General features: G+C 35.5%; 1 protein-coding gene across 1 annotated transcript in view; it reads right to left on the reverse strand.

Annotated features, from left to right (window-relative positions):
* Positions 1-13,604, reverse strand: part of CNTLN (centlein) — a 276,595-nt gene that overhangs the window by 30,139 nt on the left and 232,852 nt on the right. The window contains exons 19-22 of the mRNA XM_019659078.1: positions 13,478-13,575; positions 11,840-11,966; positions 10,279-10,416; positions 9,543-9,728 (exon numbers count right to left, since the gene is read on the reverse strand). Coding sequence (XP_019514623.1) covers positions 9,543-9,728; positions 10,279-10,416; positions 11,840-11,966; positions 13,478-13,575 — 549 coding nt within the window. The remainder of the gene's footprint in view (positions 1-9,542; positions 9,729-10,278; positions 10,417-11,839; positions 11,967-13,477; positions 13,576-13,604) is intronic.

Below are 13,604 nucleotides of genomic sequence, written 5' to 3' on the forward strand. Positions count from 1 at the left end.
ATTATACAACATCAGCTTTAGGTGTACAGTGCAGTGATCAAGCCTCTACCCCATCCATAATGCGGTCTCCCTAGCAAGACATGTGACCATCTGATGCCCTACAAAATATTTACAACATTATTAATTATATTCCTCAAACTGTCATCTTTCATGTCCCTGTGGCAATATTGTAGTTATGTATTTATGCTGTCTAATCCCTTCCCCTTCTCCCTCATCTTACGCCATATACAAGAACAAATTCAAAATGGATTAAAGACTTAAATGTAAGACCTGAAACCATAAAACTCCTAGAAGAAAAAATAGGGAGTAAATTTGCAGACATTTCCCTGAGTAATATTTTTACTGAGATATCCCCTCGGGCAAGGGAAATAAAAGAACAAATTAACATATGGGATTACATCAAACTTAAAAGTTTTTTCACAACAAAGGAAATCATCAATAAAACAAAAAGGCAGCCTACTGAATGGGAGAAGATATTTGCTAATGATATGTCTGACAAGGGGTTAATATCCAAAATTTATAAAACACTCATTCAACTCAACACCAAAAAACAAACAACCCAATTAAAAAATGGGCAGATGATATGAAGAGGCATTTTTCTAGAAAGTACATACAGATGGCCAATAGGCATATGAAAAAAATGTTCAACCTCACTAATCATTAGGGAAATGCAAATTAAAACCACAATGAGATACCACTTCACTCCAGTCAGAATGGCTATCATCAATAAATCAACAAACAAGTGCTGGCGAGGCTGTGGGGAAAAGGGAACCCTGGTGCACTGTTGGTGGGACTGCAGACTGGTGCAGTCACTACGGAAATCAGTATGGAGGTATCTCAAAAAACTGGAAATGGAACTACCTTATGACCCAGCAATTCCACTCTTGGGTATCTATCCAGAAAAACCCAAGACACTAATTCAAAAATATATATGCACCCCTATGTTCATTGCAGCACTATTCACAATAGCCAAGATTTGTAAACAACCAAAATGCCCATCAGATTAAGGAACTGTGGTACATTTACACAATGGAGTATTACTTTGTCATAAAAAAGAATGATTTCATTCTTCTTTATAGCAGAGTAATACTCCATTGTGTAAATGTACCACAATTTCTTTATCTGGTTATCTACTAATGGGCATTTCGGTTGTTTACATATGATGGCTATTGTGACGAGTGCTGCAGTAAACATAGGGGGCATATATTTTTTGAATTAATGTTTTGGAGTTCTTTGGATAAATACCCAGGAGTGGAAATGCTGGGTCATAAGCTAGTTCTTTTTATTTTTTTTAAGATTTTATTGGGGAATTGGGGGAGGGGAACAGGCAAGTTGCTGTTGTTTTTGTTCTTCAGTCTAGTTGTGGAGGATGTTGCTTTACTGGCCCATGTTGGCATCATCATTGTGCTCTTCCTGGGTGAGGCAGTCACTCACCGGCCATTTGACAGCCGTTCATGGCAGTTTACGGCAGCTCACTGGAGCCCCACTGCAGCCCACGCCATCACCAGCGACTCACGGCAGCCCAGCTCCAGGTCAAACTGTTGTTCACCATCTTAGCTGTAGAGGGTGCAGCGTCGCTGGCCCTCATATGTGGGATCCGAACCGGGGCCTGCTGCTCAGAACTGGCGTCCCAAGTCAACTCCTAACCAACGTGCCACTCGGCCAGCCCTATTTTTAATTTTTTGAGGAACCTCCATACTGTTTTCCATAGTGGCTGCACCAGTTCACAGTCCCTCCAACAGTGCATGAGGGTTCCCTTTTCTCCACATCCTCTCCAACACATGTTGTTTGTTGGTTTATTGAAAATAGCCCTTCTGACAGGAGTGAGGTGGTATCTCATTGCGGTTTTAATTTCCATTTATCTGATGATTAGTTACATTGCACATATTTTCTATGTCTATTGGCCATCTGTGTATTCTCTTTGGAGAAATGTCTACTCAGGTCCTCTGACCATTTTTTAATTGGATTGCTATTTTTCATGTTTAGTTGTATGAGTTTTTTTTATAAATTTTGGATATTAACCCATTATCAGATGTATTATTAGTAAATATCTTCCCCATTCAGTAGGATGTCTTTTTGTTTTGTTAATCATTTCCTTTGCTGTGAAAAAACTTTTTAGTTTGATGTAGTCCCATTTGTTTATTTTTCCTTTTGTTTCCTTTGCCCCAGGAGATATATCAGTAAAAATATTACTAAGGGTAATGTCTGAGAGTTTACTTCCTATATTTTAATTTATGAATTTTATGGTTTCAGGTCTTATATTTAAGTCCCTAATCCACTGTGCATTAATTCTTACATATGGCATAAGAAGATGGTCCAGTTTCATTTTTTTTTCATATATCTGTCCAGCTTTTCCAGCACCATTTATTGAATAGACTGTTTACCGCAATGTAAATTCTTGCTTACTTTGTCATAGGTTAAATGACCACACAGGTGTGGGTTTATTTCTGGGGTTTCTTTTCTGTTCCATTTTTCTATTTTCTGTTTTTATGCCAATACCATGCTGTTTTGGTTATAGTCTTACAGTATAATTTGATATCAGGTAGCGTGACACTTCCAGCTTTGTTCTTTTTTTCTGAGGATTGTCATCGCTATTCAGGGTTTTTTATGGTTCCATATAAATTTTAGGATTATTTGTTCTAATTCTGTGAAAAATGTCATCGGTATTTTGATACAGATTGCATTGAAGTTATAGATTGCTTTGGGTGGTATAGACACTTTAACTATATTAATTCTTCCTATCCATGAGCATGGTATATGTTTCCATTTATTTGTATCTTCTTTAATTTCTCTCTTCAATGTCATGATTTTCTAGTACAGGCCTTTTACTTCCTTGATTAAATTTATTCCTAAGTATTTTATTTTTTGGATGCAATTGTAAATGAGATTGTTTTCTTAAGTTCTCTTTCTGATGAATGCAACCAATTTCTGCTACTTTACTAAATTCATTTATCAGTTCCAATATTAATAGTTTTTTGGTGGAATCTTTTGGGTTCTCTATATATAATATCATGTCTTCTGCAAATAATGACAATTTTATCTCTTCCTTTCCCATATCTATGCCTTTTATTTCTTTTTCTTGTCTGATTGGTCTGGCTAGAAATTCCAGTTCTATGTTGAATAAAAGTGATGAAAGTGGACATCCTTGTCTTCTTCCTGATCTTAATGGGAAGCTTTTAGCTTTTTTCCATTGAGTATAATATTAGATGTGGGTTTGTCATATATGACCTTTATTATGTTGAGATATGTTCCCTCTATTCCTACTTTGCTGAGAGTTTTTATAATAAATGGATGCTGGATTTTGTCAAATGCTTTTTCTGCATCTGTTGATATGACCATATGATTTTTATTCTTTATTTTGTTTATTTGGTGTACCACATTAATTTATTTGTGAATATTGAACCAATCTTGCATGCCAGGAATGAACCCCACTTGGTCATGGTGTATGATCTTTTTAATATATTGCTGAATTCAGTTTGCTAATATTTTGTTGAGGATTTTTTTGCATCTATGTTCATTAGGGATATTAGTTTTCTTTCCTTTTCTTTTATTTCTATTTTTTTCTTTTTTTTGGGGGGGGTAAGGTCTTTATCTGGTTTTGGAATCAGGATAATGGTGGCCTTGAGAAACGAGCTTGGGAGACTTCACTCCTCTTGGGTTTTTTGGAATAGTTTGAGGAGAATAGGTGTTAATTCTTTTTTGAATGTTTGGTAAAATTCACCTGTGAAGCCACCTGGTCCAGGACTTTTATTTGTTGGGAGCTTGTTAATTACTGATTCAATTGCATTGGTAGTAACTGGTTTGTTCAGATTTTCTGTTTCTTCTTGATTCAGCCTTAGAAGATTGTATACTTCTGGGAATTTATCCTTTACTTCCTGATTGTCCAATTTGTTGGCGCATAGTTGCTCACAGTATTTTCCTAATTTTTTTTGTATCTCTGTGATGTCTGTTGTCACTTGTCCTCTTTCACTTCTGATTTTATTTATTTGGGTCCTCTCTCTTTTTTTCTTGATGAGTCTGGTTAAAGGTTTGTCAATTTTGTTTATCTTTTCAAACAACCATCTCTTGGATTCATTGATCTTTTGTACTGGTTTTTTAGTCTCTATTTTATTTATTTATGCTCTGGTCTTCATCATTTCTTTCCTTGTATTAACTTCGGGCTTTGTTTGCTGTTCTTTTTCTAGTTCCTTTAGGTGTAGGGTTAGAGTGTTTATTTGAGACTTTTCTTATTTCTTTAGGTGGGCCGCATTGCTATGAATTTCCCTCTCAGGACTGCTTTCACTGTGTCCCATAGATTTTGGATCGTTGTGTTTTCATTTTCGTTTGTCTCACGGTATCTTTTGATTTCTTCCTTGATCTCATTGTTGACCCATTCATTATTTAGTAGCATGTTATTTAGCCTCCATGAGTTTGAGTGTTTTTCAGTTTTGTTTTGTTTTTTCTTGTAATTGATTTTTAGTTTCATACCATTGTGGTCAGAGTAGATGCTTGATATGATTTCAATCTTAAATTTACTGAGACTTGTTTTGTGGCTTAACACATGGTCTAGCTTGGAAAACATTCAATGTGCACTTGAAAAGAGTGTATACTCTGCTGCTTTGGGGTGAAATGCTCTAAAAATATCAATTAAATCCATCTGGTCTAGTATGTCATTTAAGGCTGCTGCTTCTGTGTTGATTTTCTGTCTGGAAGATCTGTTCATTTGTGTCAGTGGGGTGTTAAAGTCTCCAGCTATGATTGTGTTACTGTTGATCTTTGCCTTTATGTCAGTCAATATTTGTTTTATATATTTAGGTGCTCCTATGTTGGGTGCATAGATGTTTACTCGGGTTATGTCCTCTTGTTGGATTAATCCCTTTATTATTATGTAATGTCCTTGTTTGTCTCATTATAGTCTTCATTTTAAAGTCTATTTTGTCCAATATAAGTATTGCTACTCCAGTTCCATTTGCATTAGAAATATCTTTTTTCATCCTTTTACTTTCACTCTGTGTGTGTCTATTGAACTGAGGTGGGTCTCTTGTAAACAGCATATGCATGGGTCTTGTTTTCTTATCCTTTCAGCTACCTTATGTCTTTTGATTGGAATATTTAATCCATTTAAGTTAAAGTGATTTTTGAAAGGCGCACAGTCATTGCCATTTTCTACTATTCATATTTTTTATCTTTCTTTGTTTGTTTGCTCCTTTCTTCTTCTTGAAGAAATCCTTTTAACATTTCTTGTGATATTGACTTGGTGGTAATGAATTCCTTTTCCTTCTCTGGGGAGCTCTTTATCTCTCCTTCAATTTTAAATGATAGCCTTGCTGGAAAGAGTAGTTTTGGTTATAGGACCTTGTTTTACATTCCTTTGAGTATTCCCTGCCACTCCCTTCTAGCCTGCTAAATTCCTGTTGAGAAATCTGCTGATAATCTTACGCAGCTCCCTTTTAGGTACTACTTGTCTTTCTCTTGATGCCTTTAGGATTCTTTCTTTGTATTTAAACATTGCCATTTTAAATATGATATCTCTTGGTGTGGGCCTGTTTGGGTTCATCTTGTTTGGGACTCTGCCCTTCCTGGGCTTGTATGTCTATTTCCTTGGGCAAGTTAGGGAAGTTTTCAGTCATTACTTCTTCAAATAGATTCTTGATCTTTTGGTACCTCTCTTCTCCTTCCAGTACTCCTATCATGCAAATGTTGTTATGCTTTTGTCCCACAGGTCTCTTAAACTTTCTTTTTTTATTATTATTATTCTTTTTTCTTTTTGTTCCGATTGGGTGTTTTCTGCTACCTTGTCTTCTAAATTACTAATTTGATCCTCTGCTTCATCTAATCTGCTGTTGATTCCTTCTAGTGTAGTCTTTGTTTCAGTTATTGTATTCTTTATTTCTAACTGGTTCTTTTTTTATGGTTTTTATGTACTTCTTTTTTTTTTTTAATTGGGGAATTGAGGGGATGGGAACAGTGCTGGGGAATTGGGGGAAGGGGAACAGACAAGTTGCTGTCGTTTTGTTCTTCAGTCTAGTTGTGGACATTGCTTCACTGGCCCAAGTTGGCACCATCATTGCACTCTTCCTGGGCGAGGCAGATCAGTCGCTGGCTTCTGGACGGCCGCTCACGCTGGCTGCTGGCTACACACGGTAGCCCATGGCAACCCACTGCCACAGGGGCTGCAGCCTACGCCGTTGCCTGCGACTCACAGCAGCCCAGCTCCAGGTTGAGCTGTTGTTCAGCATCTTAGCTGTGGAGGGCAGGGTCACTGGCCCTCATATGTGGGATCCGAACCGGGGCCCTCTGGCATCCCAAGTCAGTTCTTAACCATCGCGCCACTCGGCCGGCCCTTTTATGTACTTCTTAATGCTTACTATTTCTTTGTTGAAATTCCTACTAAGGTCCTTAAGCATTCTTATAACTAGTGTTTTAAATTCTGTCTCTGATAGGTTGATTGCCTCGATTTCATTTAGTTGTATTTCTGGATGTTTCTCCTGTCCTTTTATTGGGACATTTCTTTGTTTCCTCATTCCGGCTGCCTCTTTGTATTTGCTTATGTATTAGGTAGATCTCCTTTCTCTCTCAATCTTTTCTTGGTGGCCTTATGTAGTATGTGTCCTGTGTGGTCCAATGGCACAGTCTCTCTGATCTCTGGTGCATGTCTTCCAGAATTGTCGCTTGAGTGTGTAGTGTGTATTCTCCTGTTCTAGTTGAGCCTTGATTGCTTTTAGCACATCTGTGGGTGGGACTGACTCCCACACTGACTGACTGTGAGAACTGGCTATGCCCACATTGTATGAGCTGCTGTGTGGGTATGACCCCTCTGGGGAGGATTCGTCCCTTTGGGCCCTTGTGCCTGTTGAGATCCTCCTTTGGGTGTCTCACTTGTAGGGCCAACCAGGTAGTGCTCTGGTGTGGTCTGAGGCTGGCTTCTGGGTGTGTTGTTTTTGGAGTCTCTTAGGAGGGTCTCCCATACAGGCCAATTTTAGCCTTGCCTGTGACCGGCCCATAGCTAACTGCTATAAGCCACAAAGCTTATATAGTTGAATATGGTTGGTTGTTGCCTGGCTGGACCTGGAGGCATCGGGGGTGGCCTCTCTGTGAGCTGAGGCCAGCTGCCATCAGTATTGGGCCTGGGGCAGCTTAGCAAAAGGCCCAGAGCTCACTAGGCCTATTGCCACCTGCTGGCTGCCCATAAGGCTCAGCTGTTGAAAGAACCTCCATAGGTGAGCAGGCTGGGCTGGTTGACCCGGTGTTGAGAGTGCCCTCGACGATGCTGCCCTAGTTAGGCAGGGCAGGGTTCAGGGAGTCACAGGGTGTGGCCAGTGGTTTTTATAAAGTTAATGCAGATTCAGTTATTGTGCCAGTTTCCAGCCTGTGACCACTTCACAAAGCACCCTGAGAACACTGGAGCATCCACCGCTTGCCTTAGGATCACAACTCCCCGAGAGCCACCCAAGAGAGGCTATGGCACAGGTTTTGGGTCACTGCCTAACACCAGCAGTTCTCTGGGCCACCATGGTCTGTTCACTGCTATAAAAGGCTTCCGTGGCTTGTGGGGTGGAGCCGGCCACGCAAGTGCTGAGAGTGCCCCTGTCAATGCAGCTAGGTAGGCGGGGCTCCAGGGAGCCACGGGATGTGGCTGGTGGTTTTTACAAAGTTAATGCAGTTGTGGTTCTTGCACCGGTGCCAGGACCGTTGCCACTTTACAAAAATACCCTGAGAACACCGTGGCGAGTCACTGCTCACCTTAGGCCTGGAGGTCCCTGAGAGCTGCCCAAGAGAAGCTGCGGCACAGGTTTTGGGTCACTGTCCACCACCAAAAGTTCCCCTTTCAGCAGGCCAGAAAGGACTTCCAGAATTGCTACAGAAAATGGCAAAAACGATGGGATAAGTGTGTTCGAAGTGAGGGGGAGTATTTTGAGGGGGATTAATAGCAACGTGTCTTTTACTGTAAAACATTTTTTTAATTTAAATATTCACCATATATTTTTTTTCACCATATATTTTTATCACACCTCATATAAATAATATCAATGCCTAAGGGAATAAGTGAACTTGAAAATATTTTACTATATGTTAACCAGAGAACTTCTCTACTGGGAGCTTAAGAAATGCCAAACTACCGGCCTATCTAAAGAGAAAAACCAGAAAATGGAAAGAAAAAACCTGATTTGAGAGAACTAACATATTAATATATATAAAATAATAAACTTTAATATACATTATATGTATATATGCAGCAAGTCTAATTGTGTGCTTCAAATGATGGTGGGGTTATTTGAGAAAGGGGATACTAAGTGGTGATTTCATTTTATTCCATAGGAAGACATTGAAACCTTTATTTTATAAAGATACATAAATTGAAAATAATTTATATATTGAGATAAACTTCTATTGCTATGATATGCTAGTTTGTGAGATAAACTTCTATTGCTATGATATGCTAGTTTGTAATGTAATGCAGGACTTTTGAAGAAAAAGTAGTATGAGGAACTTGGTTAAAAAAAGAACATTGCGATTTGGGGAGAAAAGGGATAAAGAAGCACTCTCCCACTATAGTCACACTGTTTCCATACTTATTTTTAAATGCCAAAATTTAAAATTTCACATTCCTAATGAAAAATTTGATTAGTGTTCATTATTGCATGCTGGCTTTTTACAAGGCACTATGGTACACACTGTGGAGGCAGAGATTAATAAAACATGTCCTTGACTTTAAGGAACTCAGAATCTATCTAGTGGCAACAGATCTGTTATCTAAGTATAATGAAAGGCAGAATAAAAGGTACTAAACAGAGGTGCAAATAATTCACAGTGGGATTAAAACAGGTGGAACAATCAAGTGGATTCCCAGCTCTCAGGACACTGTTTCTCTAAAAGCAGAGCTGCTCCTCCTAGGATTTTCCAGAAGGGTTAAAGGAGCAATACTGCCTGACTGTATGGGGACAAGTGCAGACCAGAGGTCTAAAAGCTCCTTATAAAGGCTTCCAAACAAACGACCTGTTTAACCCTGTATCCGCCCCACCCCCATCATCCTCCACTCTGGGGGTTCCTTGTAGAGTCAACTCCTGAGACTTTCTGGAGTTATTCAACAGTCAGATAAGTTCTAGATGGGTACCCTTTGCAGGCACTTGGGCTTGTCCTCCTTTTGTTCTGCTGTCATTTGCCATTCCTCTATCTATTCCATGTCTTGATAGGTTGTTGATTGGGATTCAGATGTCTCCTAGCTTTAGTGAACAAGTTTTGGTTTGCTCTTGCTTGGATGATTTTAAATTACTTAATTCTTACATATTAAAACCTGCCTTGATTACGTGACTACCACAATTTTAACCAAGTTGACATTAAGAAAAGAATATTAATGATAGAGTGAAACTTTTAAACTGAAGTTATACAAATAAATCTTTTATAAAGAAATTTTGAACAATGTGGCAAGTAGGGTAGGAGAAGAGGCTTCGTGGTTTAGGAAAACAGAAAGAAACTTCAAAGTACTCCATAAGTCATGTGAAGTAGGCCGTGCCTACTCTTCCTGAAGTGAAGTACAAGTAAAAGGTAAAAATAATTCAAACCTTCACAAATATTGTGAACTCTTCCACCTTGTCATTGGCTATCATCAATTTCTTCTGTGCGCCTTCTAGGGCCTGCTCGCTTTGCAATGCTAATCCTTGAAGATGCTTAGATGCTGCTGTTTCAATTTCTGCCATTGCAGATTCCGTCTCATTTATTTTTGATACTAGGAGAGAAAGCTTGAGATCCTGCAAAAGACCGGTAGTCATAGAATAAAAATATTTCATAAACAGATTTGGAAGAGTTAGTTATACATGTCAGATAAAGAAAGGGTTTCATGCTTCTCTCTATATATATGTATTTATTTTTATTTGGGTAAAATCCATGATGGTTTTTGCTTGTTTTAAATAACATATCCTGAGCACATATTCTTATATATTTATCATCAAAATTAGTTTATGCTTTTTAAAAATTGTAAGTCATTAAAGACATAGTAGCTATTTGAGAAATGAAAATATTTGATTAGTTTTATAAGTTTAGGTGGACCTAAAAAATTTATATCTACTTGTGGCAGTTTAACATAGTTTTCATACATAAGAAATCTCTTTCTTTGAGATAGCACGACTTGTAGTGTTAAACAATTCTTACTGTTTCATGTAGCAATAAAAGCGTTCTTTGCAGTTATCTGAAACATTGAAGTACCTCATAAGAGTTTTGGGGGGAAAAAAATTACAGCTTTAAAAAAGAAAAAGACATTGTTATATTCCCTCTCTAAATAAAAATGTCCTGAAAGCATACCTTTTTTTCTAATTCCTCTTTAGTTTTCTGATACATCTGTTCATACTGAGACTTCTCTTTAACGGCAACACTAAGTCTTTGCTTTAGTGAATCAATTGATATCTTCTTATTGGAACACTCTTCAGTTAATGTCTTCACCTACAGTGAAAGCATAAAGGCAATTATTGGTAAAGACATTCAAGTAGTATATTGCATTTGTTTCAACAGAAACTAAGTGAATACATGAAGAAGTCTAATTCCATTTATTTTCTCATAAATGATATCAAATTCAAAACTAGTAAGGTTTGTAAAACTAGTATTATGGATGAGATGAACAATCCTTAGATAAACACCAACACTAAAAATTGCACAAAAAAGTATGAAAACTGGTATGTGTCTCCAACCTAATAATGCAATATTCATTTTAACTATATTTCCTTTAATTACTAACCTAAACTTCTTTAAGTGGGAATGGTTGTTTTTGATTCTTAAACAAGCCAATTTATGGATAACTTTCAGTTGTATTCTCCAACATTACATGTACTTTATAGAATAAAATAAAATAAGTAATACATTTATTATACATGTGAAAAAATATAGAATAGCCTTTCTTTTTCTGTTTAATGCCACTAACGGTCTACAATTACTTATACAACGATTCTAAGACTTTATCTGAAATGATCATTAAAGGTAAAAAATGAACAAAATTTAAAGGATAACATTGGAGAAAACCTATAGAAAGTAACTATAGGTTATTTATAAGTAACCTATAGAAAGTGCATGGAGAGGAAAGAGTAAGAAAATCCATATGCATTTGTGTTGCTCGTGTAAAATTTTCTCTCTTAAATCCATGTGAGCTAATAAATACTTACATATTTATCTCCAACAAGAAGTGAGGGAAATGCTCTCTCTGGAGTAGGTAACATTTAGTGAATGCCAAAGCACAAGCTGCTTTATGAGTTGTACAAATAACATCTTTTAAAAAATATATATCTCTTAGTCAGCAAATTGCTGATTTCTACTTTGGAGTCAGATATTACACAACTACTTTATTTTATTAATTTTTTTCAATTACATTTGACATTTAATATTATATTAATTTCAGGTGTACAGCATACTGATTAGACATTTATATAACTTAGGAAGCCTTCCTAAGTACACTGAATTAGGTGTATACAAGGAAAAGTGTACTTTAAAAAAATGGTAGTAATAAACTTTTTAAAAACTTTTGATAGTTATTGTTACCATTTATTTCATTTAAAAATATATGCTTGATTCTATCATTAAAATTATAGTTAAAATAAAACAAAATGCTGAATAAAATGGAATTGTATATCCCAAAATATTCAGGATTTAAAACATTAAACTTGATTATCTTCTCATGGTATGTTTAGAAATATAAAAAGAATGTGTGCTATATGATGTATGAGATTTTGGAATCTTGAATTTCAAAACAAATACTGTATTTTCAGAGCAAATAATATAATTATGTAACAGTACCCATACATTCTATGAATATTTCTATACATTTTATTAAGATTGAATTTTATTTTTTAGTGTCAGGGAGCATAAAATTTGATACCTTTTTTTCAAGATTTTCTAACATTTCATTAATATTCTCATTACTCTCCAAATTTACTTTCTGTCGAAATTTCAAGTCCTCTATCAAATGTCTTTTCATGGTTATATCCCTCTCCATTCGAGACATCCTTGAAAGGAAAAAAAGGTATTTCATCAAAAGTGATAGAATATACTTTAACTGTGATGGTATCTTATATATTATACCATATTATACCTACTGTTAATTTTTAAATGCTACCTGATATTAATGAAATTGCAAATTAATAAAATAATTGGCTGGAATAAATATTATTGTATTAATATTTTGAATACTTGTAAAATCTATAATCCAATTGTGGCTTGCTAATTATAGTATTATGTATGCATTAAAACAAAAAAGATTAAATTTATTAAAAAAGATTAATTAAATTTATGAAGTTAAAATTATTATATTTAAGTTACATTCGTGCATTGCTAAGAAAAATCAAAGAGATATTTAGAAATCATCAAAAAGCATAACACTGGTAAGAAACAATTCCATACTTTAATAAATGAAAGTAAAATCTTTTAATATCATGTAAGGATACTAAAATTAGGTTTCATATCTTCTACTTTAATACCATATGAGATTGAACTGTTTTATTTGGCTTATGCTGATAACGTATTAAGTATAAAATGGTAGCTGCAGTGACAACTACTACTATTACAACTATAATAAGAACAACAGCAGCCTACATTTATTGAGTACATACTATATGCTAGTCACTGTTATAAATGTTTTACATGTACTAACTCATGTAATCCTCATAAGAACTTTATGAGCTAATACTACTAAATGAAGGTACAGAGCTAGCAGGTAGAGGAGCCCGGATTCAAAGAACGTTTCTCCAGAGCTCTCATTGTTAAACAATAAGCAAGACGGCCTCTTAATAGATAAACTTCAAGATATTCTGTTTAAAAAATTAACCAATCTTTTTGTCTAATAGTTTTATCTATTAATATCACTTTTAAGTGATCTTAATATATAATGTGGTACAGTATACATGTATGTGAAATATATATTAAATTATCAATAACAGACTGGAATTCTATCTAAACATGCTATCACCTCTAAGCTCTGGTATATTTATAAAATATATAGAAAGAAGATTGTTTTGAGTCTGTGAGGTAGAACATTTTAAACCCTTTTTTGTTAACACACACATAAAATATACTTTCATAACCCTCCAGTTATTTTAAATACAAACAAAACTTCCCCTTTTTTCCACGTTAGCTTTACAAGCTTAGGCATTAAATCCAATATAAAGATAAATATACAAATGTATATTTGGTCAAATAATTACCACATTCTAAAGTTTTTGTTCATAGGCTTTAGGCCATTAATTGATATTTATTCAAAATTAAATATGTTTATTCTAAGGAAGAAAACCTAACTTTAAATATTCTTACTGTAATTAAAAAATAGTAACTATATTACCATCAATTACACTATATATAATATTCCTTAAATTTTCACCTTAAGTAGGCTTATACATGAAGTAAGGAAGGAAAACTGTTAATTTTTAACATGTTGGTATTGTTTCTTGGGGTGCCACATTTAACAGAGTTAGCTGCCACTAGGTGGCACCAAATACAATGGATAAAAATATAAAGAACATACTTTTCATGCATTTCCTTTATGTGTTCTTCTTTTGCTAGGAGTTCAAATTTCAGAGATTTCACGTTCGATGACTGTTTAGTCAGTTCATTAGTTGCATTCTAGATTAAAAATACACATAAATTCAAGT

Source organism: Hipposideros armiger, unplaced genomic scaffold (assembly GCF_001890085.2).
Source record: "Hipposideros armiger isolate ML-2016 unplaced genomic scaffold, ASM189008v1 scaffold_294, whole genome shotgun sequence".
In the NCBI taxonomy this organism is placed as follows: domain Eukaryota; kingdom Metazoa; phylum Chordata; class Mammalia; order Chiroptera; family Hipposideridae; genus Hipposideros; species Hipposideros armiger.